This window comes from Eubalaena glacialis, chromosome X (genome assembly GCF_028564815.1).
Source record: "Eubalaena glacialis isolate mEubGla1 chromosome X, mEubGla1.1.hap2.+ XY, whole genome shotgun sequence".
NCBI classification, from domain to species: Eukaryota; Metazoa; Chordata; class Mammalia; order Artiodactyla; family Balaenidae; genus Eubalaena; species Eubalaena glacialis.
Window position 1 is genome coordinate 118,448,172 of NC_083736.1, and position 27,261 is coordinate 118,475,432.

General features: G+C 36.3%; 1 protein-coding gene across 1 annotated transcript in view; it reads left to right on the forward strand.

The window, feature by feature from the left end:
- SLC25A14 (solute carrier family 25 member 14) overlaps positions 1 to 27,261 on the forward strand; it is a 32,345-nt gene that overhangs the window by 4,198 nt on the left and 886 nt on the right. Inside the window, exons 2-9 of the mRNA XM_061177934.1 lie at positions 1,146 to 1,239; positions 3,210 to 3,357; positions 5,529 to 5,623; positions 6,889 to 6,974; positions 10,239 to 10,334; positions 15,077 to 15,201; positions 15,996 to 16,131; positions 26,630 to 26,710. Coding sequence (XP_061033917.1) covers positions 1,176 to 1,239; positions 3,210 to 3,357; positions 5,529 to 5,623; positions 6,889 to 6,974; positions 10,239 to 10,334; positions 15,077 to 15,201; positions 15,996 to 16,131; positions 26,630 to 26,710 — 831 coding nt within the window. The 5' untranslated portion in view covers positions 1,146 to 1,175. The remainder of the gene's footprint in view (positions 1 to 1,145; positions 1,240 to 3,209; positions 3,358 to 5,528; positions 5,624 to 6,888; positions 6,975 to 10,238; positions 10,335 to 15,076; positions 15,202 to 15,995; positions 16,132 to 26,629; positions 26,711 to 27,261) is intronic.

A 27,261-nucleotide genomic window follows, 5' to 3' on the forward strand; every position in this document is an offset into this window, starting at 1 on the left:
CATGAAGATCTGAAAAAGGAATATTTAAAAGAAATCTGAGAATCCATCCTCAGAAAATGGATTGCTTCCAGCTGGACCAGGATTTAGTAGGCAATGCCTAGAGTAGTAGTTCTTAAAGCGTGGAAGCATCAGCATTATTTGCAAATTTGCAAATTCTCACGCCAGACCCAGACCACCAATCAAAAACTCTGAGGGTAAGGCCCAGTAGTCAATGTTTTAATCTGCCTTCTAGATGATTCTGGTGCACATTGAAATTTGAAAACCACTGATTTAGAAGACAGAACTGTGGAAAAAATAAAATCCAAGAGAGAAATAGCTGGGAGTGGCTGGAAAAAAAGGCTGAAAAGATTGAGGGTGACAGGTCTAATGGGGGCGGGATGGGGAAGGAGGTAAGGGGGATGGGGAGTAGTATACATTGTTAAAGAACCCAAACATCAAAGAAAAACAATATTTGTATGTATGTGCTTTAAAAGGCCAGGGAAAAGGAGATTCACTAGATGGATGTATGTTAAATGTCAGAGAGAGGAGAGACATCATCCATATTGCCGTCATTCCTCTGGGAACCAGAAGGAAGGTGAAAATGTGCCTAACTTACCCTGGGCCTAGTGGGGGGAGGTTGTGTGTAGCTGGAAAGTAGCTAGATGAAATACAACCCTAAAATTTAGTGGAGAGATGAGAGGACTAAGAATATGAGAGGGTAGTGGTGTCAGTCTGCCTTGCACCTGAATCAAGCTAACTGAATACCATGAACTGCTTTTATGAGATGCCTCAGCCTATATAATTTAAAGTCCAGGCTCCTTCACTTGTAATTGTCTAGTTGAATGTCTAAGTTGGGTGTGCTGGATGGAATGAAACCTCTTCTTTGGGTGGGGATGGGAATAACATTAAAGAAACTAGAGAACGTGAAGGGCACAGGTTGATATTTGAGTGAATCGCACACTTACCTCTACAGAATGGCAGTAAAGAACACATTCATGATCACCCATCACATAAAACAGGAGCCTTCATTTTTTGTCATTCCAATTGGTAGGGTTTTTTCTCTACATTTGTTTTATTTGCAAATTTTGTTGATATAAATTATGTGATCATACACTAACAGATGCTCCTCACTCTTGTGCCTTGTTCTGATTTGTGTTTATTTTTAGCACCAGAAAAGTGCCACTGTAAGCCATGAGATGTCTGGTCTGAATTGGAAACCCTTCGTATATGGCGGCCTTGCCTCTATTGTTGCTGAGTTTGGTAAGAATGTGAAAACTGAGAAACCTGCTCCTTAGGGTATAGATATGGTAGCGTTATTTTTGGTAAAAACTAGAGAAGAAGCAAAAAGAAGCTTGCCCTATTTTTAAAAAAATTTTATCATAAGAAAGTAATGTACTTTTAAAAAAAATATTTATTTATTTATTTGGCTGCACCGGGCCTTCGTTGGAGCACGCAGGACCTTTGTTGCTGCGTGCTGGATCTTTGTACGGCATGTGGGATCTTTAGTTGTGGCATGTGGGATCTTTTAGTTGCGGCATGCAGGATCTAGTTCCCTGACCAGGGATCGAACCTGGGCCCCGTGCATTGGGAGCGCAGAGTCTCAACCACTGGACCATCAGGGAAGTCCCGCCCTATTTGTTTTAAAAACTGTTGTCTCAAAGCTATCAAGTAATATTTTCTTTATATATGGAATCTAAAAAAAAAAATGGTTCTGATGAACCTAGGGGCAGGACAGGAATAAAGACGCAGACGTAGAGAATGGACTTGAGGACACGGGGAGGGGGAAGTGTAAGCTGGGATGAAGTGAGAGAGTGGCATGGACGTATATACACTACCAAATGTCAAATAGATAGCTAGTGGGAAGCAGCCTCAGAGCACAGGGAGATCAGCTCGGTGCTTTGTGACCACCTAGAGGGGTGGGATAGGGAGGGTGGGAGGGAGATGCAAGAAGGGGGAGATATGGGGATATATGTATACATACAGCTGATTCACTTTGTTATACAGCAGAAACTAACACACCATTGTAAAGCAATTATACTCCAATAAAGATGTTAAAAAAAAAGATATACACCTTAAAAAAAAGTACTACAAACGGTATGGCAAGTGAAGTTAAGAAAAGTCAATTTTGGGAAGCTGTTTTGATAGTTTAATGATTTGTTAATTTGCTAGGCTTAAGAAACATACATGAAAATATAGAGGGAGTTAGATAAGATAGGGGTTTCTGTTACGTTCTTATACAAGTGGCCTTTCTTTGTGCTCAGTTGTTTATAAATTTCTTAGTAAGTATTCAGACTTCCTTTTTTCAAACCTCTTTCCCATTTTAGAAGAAAATTGACCAAGATCAAACCAGATTCTTCTCTATTTGATTTTAATTTTGAAATACTTTTAGATTGTGTTTTTTCATCTTCCAAATTTTCTTTCCTAAACTGTTCATAAGTGACCCCAATTCACTAGTTTTTATTGACTTTCTTGGCATATTGTCTGGTGTTATGATATCAAGGTCATCAGTGACCAGAGCTGCATAAACATCTTGTTAGTTTTAGACCTTGAAATAGTCTTTGAAATATATTTTGCCAATATAATGACCACTTCTGTGTGTTGATATAATAAGAGAAAGAAGTTTGGTTAAAGAAATTTTCCCACTAAGCACTGTGCTGGTATTAGTCCTGAATTACCTAAGGAACCCAGATGAGTAGGCCAAATAGGACTTTGCCATTATCTTTCATAATACTAGAAAACTATTTCTCATAGACAGATAAAAGGAAAAACCCACAAAACTTTGTAATAGTATTTAAGAGTATGTGGAGCAGCAATCCCATGCTTTCCTATCTTCTTGGTGAAGATTTGGGGAGATTTTATGAGGGAGAAGTAGGGAGACTTGAGGTGGGAGGGGGCAGAAGGAAGAGACAGATAAATGCCAGATTGTATGTTAACAGATGAAATTAAAACATTTAAGTATTTTGCATTTATAGTGTATTAGAACTATCCTAAAGCACTTTATTATATCACAGTTTCAGTTATACTGTGGGTCAAATCCTGCTGCCTAGATATAGTACATTTCACTTGATCACATACAACTCTTGTCCTCTGACAGTGATATTTAAGTAGAGACCTAGGTGTTAGAAAAAGAACTTTGTCTTATGTTTTAAAAATTACCATTGGCTTAAATTCATCCAAAATTTAACTGTGATTCTTTGGAAAAACTTATAAATGAGTGTGTTCCTTCACAGGAACTTTCCCTGTGGACCTGACTAAAACGCGACTTCAGGTTCAAGGCCAAAGTATTGATGTCCGCTTCAAAGAGATAAAATACCGAGGAATGTTTCATGCCTTGTTCCGAATCTATAAGGAAGAAGGTGTATTGGCTCTGTATTCGGGGTGAGACTGGACTCTTTCCTTACGTCACAAATAGAAATACTTTTTGGAGAAGCCATGTATTTCAGCTGTCTGATAGTTTGTGCCCTTTATATTCACCATTTCAACTTATAATTCAATATTGATGTGCCAGTTTATATTTCACTTGCTTGTAAATCTTGAGCTTTGGATTTTGTGTTCATTTGGCTATAAGCGATACATTTTAAAATGGATATCTCATTGCAGCATTGGCTTTTTCCTGTTTTCCTGAGAGTCATCCATAGCCACTGTGAATAGCAGCACCAATTCGCAGTATATATTTCTGTGATAATCTTCCTGAGTTGCCAAATACTGACTTGTAAAAAAATTTTTCCTCTTTAAAGAAATACTATTCTGGCAGTTTAAATAGAAAATGCAGAATGAGAGAGCGGGAGACCCATCATTTTTTTGGGCGGATCATCTTTTGGTTATTCATAAGTCGGTGGTCTATTGTCCAGTGTGTTGTTTATCTGCTGCCAATTTACTAGTCCACTCCTGCATCTAGGGTACCAGTTTATTGCTCAGAGAATGGATATCAGTTTTATTATTAACTTATGTTAGACTTAATTTCAAAGATAATTTACTTGGGGGAAAAAGTCAAGTATTACATCCTTAAGCAAGTGAATCATGGATCATCTGTTTCACCTTGTTCTTTTATCGGCACAGATGATCACAAGATTATTTTTTTCAGATAGCAAGCAATAAAGTCAGAAATATGCATGTTTTGTCATCATTTTAAAATCTTAACTGTTTGAGCTGCGGCTGTCTTTCTATTTATAACTGCTAAAGTACAGTTCTGCAGTTTGGAAGAATCTCAAAGGGAGGTATGAGTGAGAATGTCTCCAGTTTATAAGCAGAACTTAAATAGGGTGAAATCTTGGCTCTGGTACCTCCTTGATAGGATTGAAGATATATCTGCATCTGCTAGGAAGTAAGGTTGATTTTTAAAAAAAAATCTATGAAGTGGGTAATGGTGTATACTTTTTCTACATTACTGGATTCGATATGCTGACATTTTGTTAAGGATTTTTGCATCTAAGTTCATGAGAGATATTGGCTTGTAGTTAGTTTTCCTTTTCTGTACTGTTTTTTTGGTTTTGTTAGCAGGGTAATACTAGCTTCATAAAATGAGTTGGGAAGTGTTCCCTCTTCTGTTTTCTGGAAGAGATTGTGTAAGATTGGCATTCATTTATTAAATATTTGGTAGAACTCCCCAGTGAAATGATCTGGGTGGGCCTGGAGAGTTTCTTTTTGGGAACTTTTAAATTATAAATTAAAAAATTTTAATGATTATGAGATTATTCAGATTATCTATTTCATCTTGATCGAGTTTTGGTAGTTTGTAGTTTGCAAGGAATTAGTCCATTTCTTCTAAGTTGTTGAATTTATGAGCATAAGGTTGTTTATAGTATCCCTTTATTATTCTTTTAATGACTGCAGAATTGTAGTGCTATTCCCCGTTTCATTCCTGTTGGTGACATTTCTCTTTTTACTACTGGGACCCTTGCTAGAGATTTATTAGTTTTATTGATTTTTTTTCAAAATAACTTTTTGTTTCATTGATTTTTCTTTATTTTCCTGTTTTCAAGTTTATTAATTTATGCTCTTTATTATTTACTTCCTTCTGCTCGCTTTGGGTTCATTTTGCTCTTCTTTTTTCTAGTTTCTTGACGGTAGGAACTTAGATTATTGATTTTGAGACTTTCCCTCTTTTCTGATGTAAGCATTTTGTGCTATAAATTTCTCTCTCAGCACTGCTTTGGTTGCATCCCACATATGTTAATAGGTTGAATTTTCATTTTCATTCAATTCTATGTATTTAAAAAATACACCCATGTCACCCATGGATTGTTTAGAAGTATCATTTAATTTCCAAGTGTTTGTGGATTTTCCTTATTGATTTCCAGCTTAATTCCATTACGGTCAGAGAACATATTCTATATGATTTCAATTATTTTAAATTTTTTGAGGTTTGTTTCATGACCTAGATGTGCTCTCTTGATGAATGTTCCATGGGTGCTTGAAAAAAATGCGTATTTTGCTGTTTTTATGGAATGAGGTGGGTGATGGAAGTGAGTAGGCTGTCTAGATATGTATAATCTGTGAGTGCATGTTAAGTGTAACTGACTTTCTTTTTCTTTCCTTCTTTCTGGCAGAATCGCTCCTGCTTTACTGAGACAGGCATCATATGGCACCATTAAAATTGGCATTTACCAGAGCTTGAAGAGATTATTTGTAGAACGTTTAGAAGGTCAGTATAAGACTCCTCATTCTCTTTTGAGGTAACACTCAAAGGGATTGTTGAAATCATGCTTAATGAGAAGTGTTCATCACAGGGTGCCTGAGAATGGGTAACAGTCATTGCAAGGACAAAATAAGCTTGTACTGATTTGGGATTAATCCTTGCAGAGGTGATGTATAGGTTAGAGGGACCTGCTCTTCAAGTTTGTCCCTTTTCCTATCAAACGAACAAAAAAAGGCTTCTGGTCATCACAGAGAGAACATGGAGCAAACTTGTTCAGAAAATTAATGCTGTCCTCATCTACAAGAGGACTTCAACTATAAGGAATCCTCTAGCTGTGGGTTTTGATAAGCTTTGGTCAGGTAGAGTAGTTTTATATATATATAAAATATGGCCACCTTAACCCACATTCAGCATTACCATATGTCTCTCTATTTGCTGCTGTAGCTTTTTCAGCTGGATACTATACTAAAATGGTTATTTTACTACAGGCCTGAGGCTGTTGCATAGTTGGGGACAGCTGGAGAGCTTTTCGGTTAGTAATGTCCTTTGAATTGCTTTATTGTCTAAGTCAACTTTTTCTGGAGCCTCTTCTTTGAGGATCCTGAAGGATTCTAGTCCTAAAATAATTTCCTTTCACAGATTCTTCACTTGGGTTTACCTAGTTTTTAATTTGTAGGCTCGTTATGGTGAGGCAGCGTGGTGAAGATTGAATTTTAGAACAATATGCTCTGTGGTTTCTTTGTTCTTTTTTCTAGCTGAGAGGATTTAGTTCCAAATGACTAGTTTTTCACATTTAACTACAAAAATCTTCTGTCAATAAATAGAGGCTAGTAGATAATATGGCCAATTAAAATTAATATTTAGGTATTTTTTTTCCTATTAGACATAAGATTTTATCCTTTAACATTCGGTTCCTGAGTCTTTAGAGTTGATGATTCTCCAGAAAAAGACTTAAAAATTTTCTTCTTTAGATGTTTGAAATGATTGAAGGAGAAATAGCACATTCTGAATTTATATGGAATATTGGCAGTTATACAGAATAACAGGATATATTCCAGGGTGTTTTAGAAATATTTATTTTAATTTTATATGTTTCAGTACTGATTTGGAACCTAGAAATATTTGAGTTTCTTTATTTTCATAAGCTTTGTGGTTCATTTCTATAGTCAGTTCTCTGACATGGTTCCCTTTCTCTGATAGCTCAGCACTCTGTTCTCGGAAACTGGTACCTCTTACAAGCAGACCTTTCTTTTTTTTGTTCATTTTTACAGATGAAACTCTTTTAATTAATATGATATGTGGGGTAGTGTCAGGAGTGATATCTTCCACTATAGCCAATCCCACCGATGTGCTAAAGGTAAGAGAAGTCTGGCAGCGTTGGATGTATGCAGTGTGACACGAAAAGAGCATGAACTTTGAGTCAGATTTGGGCTCAGATCCCCACTCTGTCACTTGCCAGCTGTAAAACCTTGGGCAAATCACTTAACTGCTTTAAGCCTCAGTTTCCTCATTTGTAAAATGAAGATAACTCAGTATGTATTGCATAGGGTTGTTAAGGATTAAAGATAATATATGTAAACTGTTTATCATTGTACTTGGTAGGTAGTTGATGCTTAATAAATAGTAGTCAATTTATTATGATGTGCATTAATCCATTGGTCTTCAAACTAGAGTATGCAAACCTTTATAGGTTCTTTCCAAGGGGGCTATGCAATTTTAAGGGAATCAATTTCCAGATCCCTTACTTTCTTTGTACCCTTCTCAAAAACTGATCTGAAAATGAGCTTGTGTTTAGAACAGCCCTTGCCCCACTTTACAAAAGAAAGGCACATTCCCCCACCCATTCCAAATCATAGTATGGTATATTGACCTGTGGTGTAACCTGGAGTATCAGACAAAGGGATAAATTGAAATACAGTTTTTAGAAAAGCCTCCTTTAATAACTAATTGAAATACCGTAAATCTATAATGTCGCTATCTTTTCCTGTCTTATCCATATTTCTATTAAGGACGAGATTTGGCTTTAAAATGATATATTTTGGCCTATTAGAGATATTCTGAATTCAGAACCAGAACAGTATAGGTTAGTGGTGCTGAGTTTTTTACAACATAATTGAATTTCTTTCAGATTTTATCAAAATTCAGAATGAAACATTTATTTAATAATATCAATAATATCAATCTATATCTTATTTAATCTAATAATCTAACTTAATCTAATAATAGCAATCTGCATCTTATTTTTGAGATAAAATGGTTAACATTTTTTACTTATTAACTCATTTAAACTTATGATAATTAAAAGCACTAAATATATGATTAAAATGTGTAAGAGGATCCCAAGTTTTTAAAAATCATTTTAGGGGGAATGTGTGAAAAAAAAGTAAGAGAACATATGTTTTATTTATTTGAAACCACAAGTGGCTAGGTCGGTGGAGGGGAGATCTATTGTGATTCAGAGTTTTGAGAACCAAGAGAGTGACTTGAAAAACAACACACATGAAAGAAACCAGTGGTGGTTGATGAAGAAACGATATGAAATGATATTTCTGGGTTAAATTGAGAATACTTTAGCTACAGAATTTTTATATCACTTTAGATTTACAGAGCAAGTATTTTGAAGATAATTGACTATATCCTAAAACTCTAAAATATTTGCAATATAATTACACTGGTTAGAATGTGCTTTTCAAGAACAATAATATTTAGTTCCCTAAAACTTCCTTTGTTATCCATCAGGATCCTAAACTTAATCATATAAGTGATTCACTTCAATTTCCTGTTGCTCTGACCTGTCTGGTACAATTACAACCATTGACCAATGCTACAATCTCCCTCTTCCTTTCATATCCTTAGGTAGGGCTGAGTGGTGAGTGGTGCTGGGACGTGGAGGGTCGGGGGTAGTCACAATCCTATATAGGAGTTATAATCACAGTTGGGCTGTTTAATCCTTTCATTTATCCTTGAATAGATCTTTCTCTGAACTACGTGCCGCTTCCTTGCCTTTGTGTATGTAGTTCTCTTTTTGCCTGCAATGCCTTTTCCCCCTTTCCTCATGAATTTATCCTTCAGGACTGCTCAGGAACAGGGCCAAGACTAGGACAAGGGAGATGCTCCCCTTGGGTGCAAAATGTAAGGGTGTGCCAAAAAACTCAATAATCAAGAGAAATAACATTTTTATGCAATAGTTTTCAAAAATTAAAATGAATGTGAAAAATTCATGATGAACAAAATAGCAATATTTTGTACAATCCATCTCACTCACTCTAATCCTGCCCTGTTGGATCCTGTCTTTAATTACAATTTTGATACTTGGTTCATCATGGGTTTTTGTGCATTAATTTTGATTTTTAAAAATATCACATTAAGATATTATTTATCTGGATTACTGAGGTTTTTTACATCACCCCCCCCACTACATTTTGTGCCTAAGGAAAGTGCCACACTTGCCTCACCCTCATCCCAGCCCTGGTCAGGAATCACCTGCATAAAGAAGTCTTCTACTTACCATAGGATATTTGTGGTTTCAATTTGTCTTTGTGATAGTTTCTATTCCATTTTAATTTTGTTTAGGTTTTATTTCAAAACTCTTAGTAGTAGCAGTTGACTTTCCGCATAAAAACATGCTGCTGTAACATGACTTACCAAGAACATTTATTAAAACCTAGAGTTGTGCTTCATGAAAATCAGGCCTACATTTGGGCCACTAGTACTTAGTGACTGACTACTATGATCTATATGTGCAGTCGGTGGGAAATTGTACCAAATCTTTTACATGGCCTTTTAATGCTGTATCTCCTTTCTTGTGCCTCTCAAAGGCTACTTTGCAGAATACAGTATCATGCTTTTTACAAGTAAAACTCAATTTAAGGTCTTGTAAGCATTAAATTATATTTTTAAACTTTTTTCTGCTTTTTATACTTCAATAAGCAATGCATGTTCAATGTAGTAAAAAGTGGAAGGCAGGAAAAAAACACAAAAGAGAAAAATGCCCACTTGGAGCTTCATCACTTAGACGTAAGCCACTGTCAACATTTGGGTGTGTATGTTCAGTCAGTCTCTTTGTTGAACATATGGTTATTTTTAAGTCTACATGTTTTTGATAAAAATGATATACCATACATATACTGCTTTGCAACCTGCTTTTTCTATTTAGCAATTAATTGTTGACATTTTCCAATATCCACAAATATTATTCTACAATAAAATTTTATGGCTGCATAGTATTCCCTTAAATGGATGTATCATAGTTTATGCAACTAATCCTTTGTTGTTATTTTTGGACATATAGGTTGTTTATAGTTTTTTACTAAACTAATCATAGTTTAAATGGATTATTTTCTACCCCCACAGAGTACTCATTCTTTCTTTTCCCCAAATTTTCTTCCAACTCCAGAAATGATGGACTTAGTATGAGGAATGTGAGGCTGATAAAAATCGTCTTTATAAAATATACTTTGACACAAATTACGTTCTTTCTATATGTAGCTTAAGTCATTAATTTCATCATAATAGTAAGCTGATTTTTAATTCCCAAATACTGTTTTCTTCATTTTAAATGAGTGAATCATCTCATTTTGGTTCTCTGTCAAAATAAAATGTTCACCTCTTCCGATTTTAGATTCGAATGCAGGCTCAAGGAAGCTTGTTCCAAGGCAGCATGATTGGCAGCTTCATTGATATATACCAACAAGAAGGTACCAGGGGTCTGTGGAGGGTGAGTACTCTTTTCTTGGTATTATTCTTTACACAGTTGCTAGAATTTGCAAAGATTACCTTTTATATAAAGCCATAAAATTGTGAATTGTCACCTTATACTATGTAAGATTCTTGGTAACCTAAAAAATAAGGTAAGAAGCTCCTTATCAGCTATGAAAGGACCAAAACTTATCAGTCGTCTTTATTTCTGCTTAATGTTTGGGGATTGTATGTGTGAGAGAAGTTATATTGTTTGAGATAGCCATTTTGGTTTGTTCAAATTCACAGTGAGTTTAATTTTTCAATATATATTTTTGCCAGTTTTGTATTAACACAGCAATGTATGTTTATGGTAGTCTCTGTAGTGCTTATGATCAAAAGTTATTGCCTAAAACAACTTTTTTAACATTATAAAAGGTAAAAGATGTACTATAAAATGTTGAGAAAATATATAAAAGATAAAAATATCCAGTAGTCCCACTAGCTAGAGATATCACTGTTAACATTTTGTCGTATTATCTTCCAGTCTTCTATCTATACTTTTTAAAACATTTTTGTTCCTGTAATTTTTTATCCAGTTTTAATCACTTAAGTTTGTAATATTAAATAAGACTACTAGTAGTAGAGAGTAGAATGGGAAATCCATTAATAGACTCTTAAAAGAGAGAGCTTTGCTTTTATTATTTCTTTATAATTTTCCCTAACTACTTACTATAAAAATTTTCAAACATACAGACAAGTTGGAAGAACAGAACAATGAACACCTACATACCTGGATTAAATGACTCAAAGTTTGGCCCTATTTGCTTTATCTACTTATGTATATACACACATGTACACATATACCCATACACACACACACACACACACACACACGTGCACACTCTCTTTTTTTTGTTGTTTAAATATCTAATGAGTCTCTCTCTTTCCTTTTTTTCCTAAACTATTTGAAAGGAAGTTGCAGACATCATGGTACTCCCCTAAGTACGTCATTATGCATCTCCTAAGAATAAGGACATTCTCCTACATAATAACAATACCATTGTCACACCTAAGAAAATTAATAAGTCCCTAATATCTAATACCTAGTCCATATTCAAATTTCCTTTATTGATGAGATCAGGTCAGTTTTCTTATATAAAATGCTTCCTTGCATTTCCCCTGTATTTCCTGTAAGCTAGAAGTTAGATCTGTTGGCTTGATTAGATGCATGTTAAACATTTCTGGTAAGAGAACTTCATAGATGACACTATTTCATATGCATCACAGCAAGAGACACAAAATGTTAGTTTGTCCCAAAATTGGTGATGCCAAGTTCGTTTACTTGTTAAGATGATGCCTACCAGGTCTTATCATAGTAAAAGGTACGTTTTTTTTCCCCTTTGCAATTAGCAAGTAATTTGTAGGGTAATATTCTAACAACGTGCATATATCCTATTACTTAATGACCTTAAATGATCTTAGCATCCGTTAATGATCCTTGACGTTTGCTTTTTGATAAAAAGCACTTGGAGGTACACTTTCTTTTCCTTTTTCTTTCTTTCTTTCTTTCTTTTTTTTTTTTGCCACACTGCACGGCATGCGGGATCTTAGTTCCCTGCCCAGGGATCGAACCCGCGCCCCTGCAGTGGAAGTGTGGAGTCTTAACCACTGGACCGCCAGGGAAGTCCCAAGGTACACTTTCTTGGTTAGTCTAATTTAAAACCAGAAAATGGAACTAACTAGAACTTTTTTCACAAACTAAGGCTAAGGAAAAGACAAAGACAGAACAATAAATAGAATTGGAGATTTTGTCAGGGGAACATAGCTACTTTGTTTTTAATTAAAATAATCTTTTAATTGTGGTAAAATACATATAAAATATCACATTTTTGTGCAACCAGTCTCCAGAATTCTTTTCATCCTGCAAAACTGGAACTCTGTACCCATTAAACAACAACTCCGCATTTCCTCTTCCCCTAGCTCCTGGCCACCATCCTTTTATTATCTCTCTATGAATTTGATGGTTCTGGGTACCTCATATAAGTGGAATCATACACTGTTTGTCTTTTTATTACTGGCTTATTTCACTTAGCATAATGTCCTCCAGGTTCATTCATGTTATCACATGTGTCAGAATTTCCTTTTTAAGGCTGAATAACGTTCCATTATATGCGTATACTACATTTTGTTAATCCAGTCATACATTAATGGACATTTAGTTTGTTTCTATATCTTGGCTCTTGTGAATAATGCTGCTGTGAACATGGATGTGCAGATACCTCTTCAAGACTGATGTCAATTCTTTTGTGTATATACCCAAAAGTAGGATTGCTGGATTGTATGGTAATTCTATGTTTAATTTTTTGAGGAACTGAACATAGCTACTTTTATGATCCAGGCTATTTACTTCATCCAGGCATGTAAGGAGAAGTGAAGTATATTGTGTTATGTATTCTTTTGACACAGACATGTATTATTTACATATTAAAATATGGGAATCTTTTTTTCATTTCAACAAGGAAATATGTTTACATTTTTCTTCAAACACATGTCTGTATTTTATTTTCCTGCTTTGATTGTAACATGGGTACTGGAAACATTTCACTTTCACTGGAAACACTTCACTTTCTTCCGAACTCCATTGTAAGAAATAACAACAGGAGTACAGTAATAAAGAGTAACTGGCACTTAGGTCAGAGTTAGACAGACAGTAGAGTAGTGAACAGGAGAGCACTTGCCCTGTTCATTGCTGTCATGCACCACGTTGAGTCCAGTGTGGCCAAATTTTCTGGGCTTTCAAGAGAAGCTGGAAATTTGCATTCCTGTGTGAAATATCCATTCCTGTGGTTTTGTTTTTGTTTTATGTTGACAGCTAATTCAGCCTTCTAAGAAACACTGTGTAGGCCACACAAAACATGTCTGTGACCTGAATTCAGCCCGTGGGGCCTTACGGTTCACCAAATTAGTCTTCTGAGGCCATCTTCTAACAGAGTTGAGCAGGTGGAAGGATCAGAGAGGAAGGTACTGCTGGGCCAGCCAGCCTGATCAGCAGAATCAAACATCTCCTGATGACAGCACAGCTACATCACTTCCACTTTATAAATGGAGTTTGGGAATTTAGAGATGATTGAACTCTTTAATTATAACAGGTATCACAGAAAGCAGTTGTTCCCCATGGTATGTTATTTTCAGTTTTTTAAATGATATTTAAATTTAAACACAATTGTAAAAGTAAAACATTCCTTGTGAAAATTTTTACAAAAATTTGGCATGTGTGTGTATGCCTTTTCCCCTAAAGTTAGAATAATACTATAAATAATTTTATGTCTTACCTTCTTCAACGTTATAGACATTTTCTTGTGTCATTCATATTCTTCAAAAGCAGGACTTTTAATGCTCTGGCAGTCCTGTGTTGTAACGTGAGCTGTGATAGGAATACTGTACTAGTGAGTGAAAAGCTGATAGTGTTATCACAGGAGGACTCATAAGGAGGTACTCCTTTGCCTTGGCCTTCTCCCTAGCTGCATCATACCTTTGCAGTCATCCTAGTGTGTCCTTTCTGCACATCCTAAATTCTGTGAAATAAACTTGAAAGTTCTCCTCTCCCTACTGACTTTTGCTTCATGGTTTTATTTTTAATAACATCTTTATTGAGATAATTCATATACCATAAAAATTTGCCATCTTAAAGTGTACAATTTAATGTTTTTTGGATATCCAAAGACTTGTGCAACCATCACCACTGTCTAAGTGTAGAACATTTTTATCACCACAAAAAGAAACCCCATATCCATTAATAGTCACTTCCCATGACCTCCAACCTTCCCAGACCTAGACAACCACTAATCTAGTTTCTGTCTCTATAGATTTACCAATTCTGGCATTTCATGTAAATGGAATTATACAATATGTAGCATTTATGACTAGCGTCTTTAGTTTAACGTACTGTTTTTAAGTTTCATCTATGTTTTAGCATTTATCAGTACTTCATTCCTTTTTATGGCTGAATAATAATTCCATTGTATGTATATACCACATTTTGTTTATCCCTTCATCAATTAATAAGCATTTGGGTGGTTTGTACTTTTTGGCTATTATGAATAATGCTGTTATGAACATTCATGCACAAGTTTTTGCATAAATATATGTTTATAATTTTCTTGGGTATGTATCTAGATGTGAAATTGCTGGGTCATGTAAAAGTCTGTTTAACTTTTGAGGAATTGCCAAAGTGTTTATCACAGTGGCTGCCCTATATTGTATTCCCACCAGCAGTGTATAAGTGTATATCTTCTTTGGGGAAATGTCTATTAGATCTTTTGCCCATTTTTTAATTGGGTTGTTTGTCTTTTTATTATTGAGTTGTAAGAGTTCTTTATTTTGGATACTAGTCCATATATAATATATGATATATACTAGTCCAGATATATGATTTGCAAATATTTTCTCCCATTGTGTGGGTTGTCTTTTCACTTTCTTGATGGTATCCTTTGAATCACAAAAATGTTTAATTGTGATAAAGTCCCATTTATCTATTTTCTCTTTCATTGCTTGTGCTTTGGGTGTCATATCAATGATTTTATTTTTTAGTACAGTAAGTGAATTGGGAATTTATAAATGTTCCGGTATTAGCTATTGATTTGAAGGAGTAATAACTCCTATACTTCAGACTTGGATTTTTTCTGTTATTTTTAAATTCCTGACTTACTTTGTTCACTTTTAGACTTATGTCGCTACCAGTGTATTTCCTTGGTGTCTCATGTCACTTATGTTTTGTAGGGTGTTGTCCCAACTGCTCAGCGGGCTGCCATCGTTGTGGGAGTAGAGCTACCAGTCTATGACATTACGAAGAAGCACTTAATATTGTCAGGGGTGATGGGAGACACAATCTTAACTCACTTTGTGTAAGTATGATAGGTTGTACTCATTCCATATATTCAGTACTTTAAGCACAAAAAGCATCTTTCACTGAAGTCCTCATGTAGAATTGATAATGGGTACATATGGTCTAAATACCTTTTTCTCTCTCATCACCAGAACTTCAAGCCTTCTGATACAGGTACAGAGATTCCAGATGCTATGGGCACTTTGGTACTTGGGGGCAGTGTCTAATACAGTAGCCTATCAGATGTCTGTAGGATTTGCATTTGTTCATACACAGCCTCTGTATCTAATAAACTCATCTTTTATTTGCTTTGGTTAATTTTGGATCAGAAAGCAAATTTTCTCAATGAGAAACAGAATAAAAGGGTGAAATTTTATAGGGCCTGTGAAACAAAACCACAGTTTTGGGCTGAAGACTGTTGCTAATTTCATCCTATGTTTTCTTCATCTTGCAACTTTTATGATATTTTACTACTCAAATACCTTTGGCATATGATGCTGTGGTTTGAAAAATTTACATAACTAATAGATGATGCATAATACTTCCTGCTTAGGGAACTTGCTAGACTTATAAACTGTCCCCTTAAAAAAAAAAGGCTATCTGAATTTTGGATTGAAAAGTGAAGGGGACAACTTTTGAATAATGTAAAGATTAGTAAAGATTTTCTTTCTCTTTAGATTGTAATGAAAGGGCAAGTGCCAGGTTTTATCTGATGAGTCTGACTCATTGTACATTTATGTTTGGACTAATTTCAGTTTAAGCGGGCAGAGGTGCAAGTGGGGCAGTCTATCTTCTTAAAGTTTTTATCTTTAGTTCCAGCTTTACGTGCGGCTTGGCTGGGGCTCTGGCTTCCAATCCAGTTGATGTGGTTCGAACTCGCATGATGAACCAGAGGGCAATTGTGGGACATGTGGACCTCTACAAGGGCACTTTGGATGGTATTTTAAAGGTACACACACTGTGAACTTGGATTGTATTTTTAATTTTCTTTGATGTCTCAGACCTTCTTGCAGTCCTTATTCTTAGTTGCTGCATTTCATTCTGAAGATGGAAGAATCATTATGTCTATTTTTAGTAGCCTCTCAGAGTAATTCCTAGGTAGGAAAGCTGTCTCCTTGGCAATCTGCTGATGCACAGTGGTCCTTAATATTATTATTCCAGTTTGAATGCTTAAGACTGCAGGATACTTTTATCAATAGCACCATGTAGAATTACTGGTAGAAAGGACTTAACATATCCCACATTTGCCCATTTCAGACAAGGCAGAGATGCTATAATAGAAAATCTGGTACTTGGTTTCCGTTCAGCATTGTGCTGTTGTTCACAGTTTGGCTTTGAAAGTTTCTGCTATGTTGTGTTTGTAGGAAGCTGAATATCATACATGTATTATGTATTATATAATCATTCGTGATAATACTTCTACAAAAAACAAATTTGGAGCTAAAATATGATACTGTCATATGGTTTCTCAGTTTAGTTAACAACTACTATCTATCAGGCACCATTTTAGTATGTACAGAAAAATTACAGTGTACCACATGTATACAAACAGATAATCAACACATCTTGTCAAGTGATAAACTCAGGGGTCTATGGGAGGAAATTTTAGTCCAATTTGGAAGTTTGGGATAGGTTTCCTGTAGAAGGAGGCATCTAAAATAATAGTAACTCACATCTGTTGAGTGCTTTACTGTGTATCGGGGACTGTCCTAATGAGACTTACATGTATTCATTCATTTAATCCTCACCATTACAGCATACTGAAGTGCTAAGAGATTAACTAACCTGCCCAAGGTTTCACAGCTAGTAAGTGGGAGAGCTGGGATTTCAACTTAGACCATTGACTTCAACCCAACCTTCTTCACACTGTGGTGCCTTCCTCATGTTGTTGGCTGAGGGTTAGTTAGGTTATAAAGGATATTGAATGCTATGCTGAGATGCTTGGACTTATTCTTTTACTTGATGAGGAGCTATTGAAAGATTTTAATCAGGTCAGATTTACATTTTAAATAGATCACACTGGCTTTGTGGAGACAGTTGTTCTCAATCTTAGATGCACACTGCAGTCACCTGGGGAACATTCACAGCTTCTGCACCTACCTTAAACCAATGACCTCAGAATGCCTGGGGTGGGAGCCAGGTTGTCAGTATTTTGAAAACTCCTCAGGTGATTGCAATGTTCGCCCAAGGTTGAAAACCATTAATCTAAGGGTTTGTGTCTTCTGTGCTAGGCACTGTTCTAGGTTGGTGAACAAAAAAGTCCTGGCCTTCGTGACATTTTAATTCTAATAGGAAAAGACAGATAAACACATAGGCAGTGAGGATAAGTAGACAAGTACAAAATACTCTTTCAAGAAGGTTGGCTAAAAGGAGGTAGAGGGTATAATAATATAGTAATAGCATTTATTGACTGCTTATTATGTACCACACACTAGAGTATATCCTTTAACTCCCAGCAACCCTATAGAGTGGATAATATCTTTGCCATTTTATACAGGAGAGAACTCAGGTTCAGAGTAGCTAAGTATTTACCCAAGATTATACACCTAATAAGTGGCAGATCTGGGATTTAAATCAGGGTTTGTTTGATTCCAGAGTTTATACTTGTAACCACTATGCTGTATGATATTGTCAGAAACATATTTTCATGTTGACAGTAACCTTTAAGTACTTACATTTACTCACTCATTCACTTACTTGCTATTAAAATTCTTTAAAACAACTTTGCTCTTTATTGTCATCATACTTTTTTATTTTATCTATAAGAGTGCCATAACACTTTGGTGAATGAAATTATGCATTCATCTCTGACGTAGAAATGAGCAGCTGCAAATCTCATCCTGTACCTCTATATTAAAACCCTTGAATGGCTTCTCTCTGATGCAAGGTCCATATGATTTGACCCCTTTTTACCTCTACAGCCTTATCTTTGCTACCTTTATTCTGTATTCCAGACATACTGAACAAGTTCTAGTACTAGACTTTTCTTTCATTCCCAAGTTTTCACCCATGCCATATACTTCATTAGACGGCTAGCTTCTACTCATTCTTCAGATTGCATTATTTTTTCATAAAGGCCTTCCCTGACCATTAAACTGTGTATGTGTATGTAGTTTTATATACTTGCTCTGTCATAGCATTTAATATATTTTAAAAAACATATTTTTTGATGTTTTTTTAACTTCATGAAATTCATAAAATTCACCTATTCAGAGTGAATAGGCTTTTGGTATATTCACAGATATGTGCAACCATCATCACCACAGTCAACTTTAGAACATTTTCATGACCTCAGAAAGAAACCCTGTGCCCTTTAGCTATTACCTCCCTATCTTCCCAGCCCTAAGAAACTACTAATGTACTTTTATCTCTGTAGATTTGCCTATTCTGGATATCTTATATAAATGGAATCATACAATATGTGAGCTTTTTGACTGGCTCATTTCACTTATCATAATGTTTCAAGGTTCATCCATGCTGTAGCATGTATCAGTACAGGCATACCTCAGAGGTATGCTTCCAGACCACCACAATAAAGCAAATGTCGCAATAAAGCGAGTCACATGAACTTTTTGGTTTCCCAGTGCATGTAAAAATTATGTTTATGCTATACAGTAGTCTATGAAGTGTGCATTAGTATTGTCTTAAAAAAAACAATGTACATACCTTGATTTGCTAAAAAATGTTAGCCATCATCTGAGCCTTCAGTGAGTCATTTCTTTGCAATAGTAACATCAAAGATTACAGATCACCATAACAAATATAATATAATGAAAAAGTTTGAAATATGACGAGAATTACCAAAAGTGACAGAGAGATATAAAATGAGCAAGTGCTGTTGGAAAAATGGTGCTGATAGACTTGCTCCATGCAGGGTTGCCACAAACCTTCAATTTGTTAAAAATCCACTATCTGCAAAGTATAGTAAAGTGAAGTGCAATAAAATGAGGTATGCCTGTACTTTGTTCCTTTTTATGGTTGGGTAATATTCTGCTGTATGGCTGTATCACATTTGTTACATTTTATTGTCTAGTTGAACCTTGAGCAACATGAGTTTGAACTGCACGGGTCCATTTATATGCAGATTTTTTTCAAGAGTAAATACTACGGTACTGCACAACCTGTGGTTCGTTGACTCTCTGGATGTAGAGGGCTGAAAATAAGTTATACGAGGACTTTTGACTGCATGGAGGGTCGGTGCCTCTAAATACCTGCATTGTTCAAAGTCAATTGTAATTGCTTTTAATGGCTGTCTGCCCAGTAGACTCTAAGTTCCGTGAAGGCAGGGCTATATGCATCTTGTTTATCACTTTATCCACAGCAAATTATTTGTTGAATGAATGTATAACTTCATGAAGTAGCCTCTTGTCTCTGTGTATCTACAGAAGTTCTTGCTTGTTTTCACTCAACTGCCTCAAGCCAAAAAGTGTGCATCCCAGTTCTAATGTTTGGAAGAAGTTAGTCCCTGTTTTGGAGCTCTACAAGGATTCATATGGCTCATGAGAGTGTTAGAGGCTGTGTGTGTGTGTGTGTGTGTGTGTAAAAGTTTGTGTGTTCATTTACTCAACAAATATTTATTCAGATATTTAGTGGAGACTTTACTGTGCCGGACAGTGTTACGTGGTGGGATAGAATGGTGCAGAAGACCAACATGGTCCCTGCTTTTCTGGAGATTACATTCTAGTTGAGGGAGACAGACAATAAACACACAGGTAATAAACAGTGTAATTTCATTATTCCAAATCTTTTTTTGGTCACGCTGTGCAGCATGCGGAATCTTAGTTCCCCGACCAGGGATAAAATCCATGCCCCCTGCATTGGGAGTGCAGAGTCTTAACCCCTGGACCACCAGGGAAGTCCAATAAACAGTATAACTTCAGATGGAAGTAAGTACTATGAAGAAACTAACACAGCATAATGACGTAGTGACTTGGTGATAGTGGTGGGGAACTACTTCAGCTAGGATGGCCAGGGAAAGGCTGTGAGGAGGTGACATTTGAGCAGAGGTCTGAATGATGAGAAGAAGGTGGCCACGAGAAGATCTGAGAGAAAAGCATTCCAAAAAGAGGGAGTGGGTACAAAGGCCATGAGTTGGGAATGAGTTGGACATGTTCAAGGGTTAAAAACAAGGCTGGTATGACTGCATGTGATGAATGAAGGAAAAAGTAGTAGGAAATGAAACTGGAGAGAGAGGCAGGGGCTAAATCATGTAGGTCATTAAAGAAAATTTGCAGTTAGAATGAAATCCACTGGGAATTCATTGGAGAGCTTTAAACAGGAAAGTGACTATCTGATTTATAATTTTAAAAGATTGCTTTGGCTTCTCGGTGGAGATTGTAGACCAGTTCCAGGTGAGAGGTGATGGGGTTTGGTTGTATCTCTCAGGTGCCTTATCTTAGCAGTCTATGATTCTAGGTTATCTGTATCCAGGATTTATTTTGGTTGATTTTCACAATTTTCCAACATCAATTTTGGTCTGAGACCTATAGCATTTGCTGATGATCCATTGGGGCAAGCATATTACCACTATGTTTCCATAAATAGTGCCCTTATTCTGTTACTATTTGCTTTAAAAATGATTAATAAGGATAATCGTATTGAGTGTTCTTAATCTATAGGATGGGATAAGGGATATTTAGACGTCTGGATTCTCATATTGTTGTCTTATCCAAATATTCATTTTTTAGTATACTGGTGGGTTTCACTTCACCAGTGGGAAGGCAAAATAACATTTTTTTCAATGTAGAATACAATGCCTAACACACAGGAGTTACTTAATAGATATTTATGCATTAAACAGGAACTGTTTCTGTTGGTGAAATTCAATACAATCATCAATTTATGACCTTTGGTATGCATTATTTGTCATTTAATTCTTTTGTTTTTGAATTTTTGAATTTTATTTTATTTATTTTTTTATACAGCAGGTTCTTATTAGTCATCAATTTTATACACATCAGTGTATACATGTCAATCCCAATCGCCCAATTCAGCACACCACCACCACCACCCCCTGCCACTTTCCCCCCTTGGTGTCCATACGTTTGTTCTCTACATCTGTGTCTCAATTTCTGCCCTGCAAACCGGTTCATCTGTACCATTTCTCTAGATTCCACATGTATGCGTTAATATATGATATTTGTTTTTCTCTTTCTGACTTACTTGACTCCGTATGACCGTCTCTAGATCCATCCACGTCTCTACAAATGACTCCATTTCGTTCCTTTTTATGGCTGAGTAATATTCCATTGTATATGTGTACCACATCTTCTTTATCCATTCATCTGTTGATGGACATTTAGGTTGCTTCTATGACCTGGCTATTGTAAATAGTGCTGCAGTGAACACTGGGGTGCATGTGTCTTTTTGAATTATGGTTTTCTCTGGGTATATGCCCAGTAGTGGGATTGCTGGGTCATATGGTAGTTCTGTTTTTAGTTTTTAAAGTAACCTCCATACTGTTCTCCGTAGTGGCTGTATCAATTTACATTCCCACCAACAGTGCAAGAGGGTTCCCTTTTCTCCACACCCTCTCCAGCATTTGTTGTTTGTAGATTTTCTAATGATGCCCATTCTAACTGGTGTGAGGTAATACCTCATTGTAGTTTTGATTTGCATTTCTCTAATAATTAGTGATGTTGAGCAGCTTTTCATGTGCTCCTTGGAGATCTGTATGTCTTCTTTGGAGAAATGTCTATTTAGGTCTTCTGCCCATTTTTGGATTGGGTTGTTTGTTTTTTTAATATTGAGCTGCATGAGCTGTTTATATATTTTGGAGATTAAGCCTTTGTCCATTGATTTGTTTGCAAATATTTTCTCCCATTCTGAGGGTTGTCTTTTTGTCTTGTTTGTAGTTTCCTTTGCTTTGCAAAAGCTTTTAAGTTTCATTAGGTCCCATTTGTTTATTTTTGTTTTTATTTCCGTTACTCTAGGAGGTGGATCAAAAATGATCTTGCTGTGATTTATGTCAAAGAGTGTTCTTCCTATGTTTTCCTCTAAGAGTTTTATAGTTTCTGGTCTTACATTTAGCTCTCTAATCCATTTTGAGTTTATTTTTGTGTATGGTGTTAGGGAGTGTTCTAATTTTATTCTTTTACATATAGCTGTCCAGTTTTCCCAGCACCACTTATTGAAGAAACCGTCTTTTCTCCACTGTATATTCTTGCCTCCTTTATCAAAGATAAGGTGACCATAGGTGCGTGGGTTTATCTCTGGGCTTTATATCCCATTCCATTGATCTATATTTCTGTTTTTGTGCCAGTACCATATTGTCTTGATTACTCTAGCTTTGTAGTATAGTCTGAAGTCAGGGAGTCTGATTCCTCCAGCTCCATTTTTTTCCCTCAAGACTGCTTTGGCTATTCGGGGTCTTTTGTGTCTCCATACAAATTTTAAGATTTTTTGTTGTAGTTCTGTAAAAAATGCCATTAGTAATTTGATAGGGATTGCATTGAATCTGTAGATTACTTTGGGTAGTATAGTCATTTTCACAATATTGAGTCTTCCAATCCAAGAACATGGTATATCTCTCCATCTGTTGGTATCATCTTTAATTTCTTTCACCAGTGTCTTATAGTTTTCCGCATACAGGTTTTTGTCTCCTTAGGTAGGTTTATTCCTAGGTATTTTATAATTTTTGTTGCAATGGTAAATGGGAATGTTTCCTTAATTTCTCTTTCAGATTTTTCATTAGTGTATAGGAGTGCAAGAGATATCTGTGCATTCATTTTGTATCCTGCAACTTTACCAGATTCATTGATTAGCTCTAGTAGTTTTCTGGTGGCATCTTTAGGATTCTCTATGTATAGTATCATGTCATCTGCAAGCAGTGACAGTCTTACTTCTTCTTTTCCAATTTGTATTCCTTTTATTTTTTCTTCTCTGATTGCCGTGGCTAGGACGTCCAAAACTGTGTTGAATAATAGTGGCGAGAGTGGACATCCCTGTCTTGTTCCTGATCTTAGAGGAAATGCTTTCAGTTTTTCACTATTGAGAATGATGTTTGCTGTGGGTTTGTCATATATGGCCTCTATTATGTTGAGGTAGGTTCCCTCTATGCCCACTTTCTGGAGAGTTTTTACCAAAAAAGGGTGCTGAATTTTTGTCAGAAGGTTTTTCTGCATCTATTGAGATCATATGGTTTTTATTTTTCAGTTTGTTAATATGGTGTATCACATTGATTGATTTGCATATATTGAAGAATCCTTGCATCCCTGGGATAAATCTCACTTGATCATGGTGTATGATCCTTTTACTGTGCTGTTGGATTCTGTTTGCTAGTATTTTGTTGAGGATTTTTGCATCTATATTCATGAGTGATATTGGTCTGTAATTTTCTTTTTTTGTAGTATTTTTGTCTGGTTTTGGTATCAGGGTGATGGTGGCCTCATAGAACGAGTTTGGGAGTGTTCCTGCAATTTTTTGGAAGAGTTTGAGAAGGATGGGTGTTAGCTCTTCTCTAAATGTTTGATAGAATTCACCTGTGAAGCCATCTGGTCCTGGACTTTTCTTTGTTGGAAGATTTTTAATCACAGTTTCAATTTCATTACTTATGATTGGTCTGTTCATATTTTCTATTTCTTCCTGGTTCAGTCTTGGAAGGTTATACCTTTCTAAGAATTTGTCCATTTCTTCCAGGTTGTCCATTTTATTGGCATAGAGTTGCTTGTAGTAGTCTCTTTTGATGCTTTGTATTTTTGCAGTGTCTGTTGTAACTTCTCCTTTTTCATTTCTAATTCTACTGATTTGAGTCCTCTCCCTCTTTTTCTTGATGAGTCTGGCTAAAGGTTTATCAATTTTGTTTAGCATCTCAAAGAACCAGCTTTTACTTTTATTGATCTTTACTATTGTTTCCTTCATTTCTTTTTTATTTATTTCTGATCTGATCTTTATGATTTCTTTCCTTCTGCTAACTTTAGGTGTTTTTTGTTCTTCTGTCTCTGATTGCTTTAGGTGTAAGGTTAGGTTGTTTATTTGAGATTTTTCTTGTTTCTTGAGGTAGGATTGTATTGCTATAAACTTCCCTGTTAGAACTGCTTTTGCTGCATCCCATAGGTTTTGGGTCGTCGTGTTATCCTTGTTATTTGTTTCTAGGTATTTTTTTAATTTCCCCTTTGATTTCTTCAGTGATCTCTTGGTTATTTAGTAACGTATTGTTAAGCCTCCATATGTTTGTGTTTTTTACGTTTTTTTCCCTGTAATTGATTCCTAATCTCATAGCGTTGTGGTTGGAAAAGATGCTTGATATGATTTCAGTTTTCCTAAATTTACCAAGGCTTGATTTGTGACCCAGGATGTGATCTATCCTGGAGAATGTTCCATGTGTAGTTGAGAAGAAAGTGTAATCTGCTGTTTTTGGATGGAATGGCCTATAAATATCAATTAAATTTATCTGGTCTGTTGTGTCATTTAAAGCTTGTGTTTCCTTATTAATTTTCTGTCTGGATGATCTGTCCATTGGTGTAAGTGAGGAGTTAAAGTCCCCCACTATGATTGTGTTACTGTCGATTTCCTCTTTTATAGCTGTTAGCAGTTGCCTTATGTATTGAGGTGCTCCTGTGTTGGGTGCGTAGATATTTATAGTTGTTATATCTTCTTATTGGATTGATCCCTTGATCATTATGTAGTGTCCTTCCTTGTCTCTTGTAACATTCTTTATTTTAAAGTCTATTTTATCTGATATGAGTATTGCTACTCCAGCTTTCTTTTGATTTACATTTGCATGGAATATCTTTTTCCATCCCCTCACTTTCAGTCTGTATGTGTCCCTAGGTCTGAAGTGGGTCTCTTGTAGACAGTATATATATGGGTCTTGTTTTTGTATCCATTCAGCTAGCCTGTGTCTTTAGGTTGGAGCATTTAATCCGTTCACGTTTAAGGTAATTATCGATATGTATGTTCCTATTACCATTTTCTTAATTGTTATTGGTTTGGTTTTTTTTTTAACATCTTTATTGGAGTAAAATTGCTTTACAATGGTGTTAGTTTGCTTTATAACAAAGTGAATCAGCTATATGTATACGTATATCCCCGTATCTCCTCCCTCTTGTGTCTCCCTCCCACCCTCACTATCCCACCCCTCTAGGTGGTCACAAAGCACCGAGCTGATCTCCCTGTGCTATATGGGTTCGTTTTTGTAGGTCCTTTTCTTCTCTTGTGTTTCCCACTTAGAGAAGTTCCTTTAGCATTTGTTGTAGAGCTGGTTTGGTGGTGCTGAATTCTCTTAGCTTTTGCTTGTCTGTAAAGCTTTTGATTTCTCTGTCAAATCTGAATGAGATCCTTGCCAGGTCGAATAATCTTGGTTGTAGGTTCTTCCCTTTCATCACTTTAAATATATCGTGCCACTCCCTTATGGCTTGTAGAGCTTCTGCTGAGAAATCAGCTGTTAACCTTATGGGAGTTCCCTTGTATGTTATTTGTCGTTTTTCCCTTGTTGCTTTCAGTAAGTTTTGTTTGTCTTTAATTTTTGTCGATTTGATTATTATGTGTCTCGGCGTGTTTCTCCTTGGGTTTATCCTGCCTGGGACTCTCTGCACTTCCTGGACTTGAGTGGCTATTTCCTTTCCCATGTTAGGGAAGTTTTCGACTATAATCTCTTCAAATATTTTCTCGGGTCCTTTCTCTCTCTCTTCTCCTTCTGGGACCCCTATAATGCGAATGTTTTTTGTTGTTTTTTTTTAAATAGCTGAGCTTTATTTATTTATTTATTTATTTATTTATTTATTTATTTATTTATGGCTGTGTTGGGTCTTTGTTTCTGTGCAAGGGCTTTCTCTAGTTGTGGCGAGCGGGGGCCACTCTTCATCGCGGTGCGCGGGCCTCTCACTATCGCGGCCTCTCTTGTTGCAGAGCACAGGCTCCAGATGCGCAGGCTCAGTAGTTGTGGCACACGGGCTTAGTTGCTCTGCGGCATGTGGGATCTTCCCAGACCAGGGCTCGAACCCGTGTCCCCTGCATTGGCAGGCAGATTCTCAACCACTGCGCCACCAGGGAAGCCCCAAAACCTTATTATATACAAAATGTCTTTTATAGCATAGCATTGGCGGTGACATACGTTCACTACTGCCATACTCTATTGGTGACACAGACCAATCCTGATATGCTGTGGGAGGGACTACACAAGGGTGTGAATAACTAGAGTTGGCTTTCATCGGGGTCCATCTTGGAGGCTGGCTACCACAGACACTTTCTCTCTTGTTTACTATTATTACTATTATCTCAAAATGGAGAAGAGTACCTTGCATATTGTAGGTGCTTAGTAAATATTTGTTGAATGAGTGGGTGGGTGGATTTAGAACACAAAATGTATGTCTTTAGAAAAAGGACCATTCATGGATTCTAAGTTGTTGGGGAGGGGCATGGAAGATGAGTACTAAAATAAAAATAATTGTCAGAGGTAAAGTGTAAGGAGAATTCACTCTTATTTTTTTATTATATCTTTCCCTCAGATGTGGAAACATGAGGGCTTTTTTGCACTCTATAAAGGATTTTGGCCAAACTGGCTTCGACTTGGACCCTGGAACATCATTGTATCCTTTTGGAACATGAGAATGAAAGTAAATGCTTCAAGCTCCCAGGTAATTCTAGGTTATAGGAAGGAAAATTTGATTATTGAAGCCTTTAGGCAAGTGAGAATCTACTCAAGCATTCTAATGGTGACCACTGCGGGTGGAACTAAGTACAGAAATGGCTTTCAGTTGGAGTCTAATACAAACTAAAGGGATTAGAAAAGAAATGCCAAAGTTTCTTTTCCTCTTTAAAACAAACAACAACAACAAACACAGCCAAATCTGGAAGGGGCTAGGAAGTTTTGGGAAACCCTGCTAGGAGATGTCCACAGGAAGGTCCATGCTGAGGTAGTCCATATTTCCTACCCCTAAGTGTATGACTAAAATAGCTGGGGAAATAATAAGACAGAAAACACTCATAGAGCAAAAGAATCCAGAGCGAAGCAGGGCTCTTTCCTCATGAATGACCCTCCTTCCTTTAGCTGTGTTTGAGTGCCTCCTATGGGCAGAGCCATGAGTTGGATAGTGTGTGTGGTGGTGTTTGTACAGTGGTGAGCACTTCAGGGTTGAAA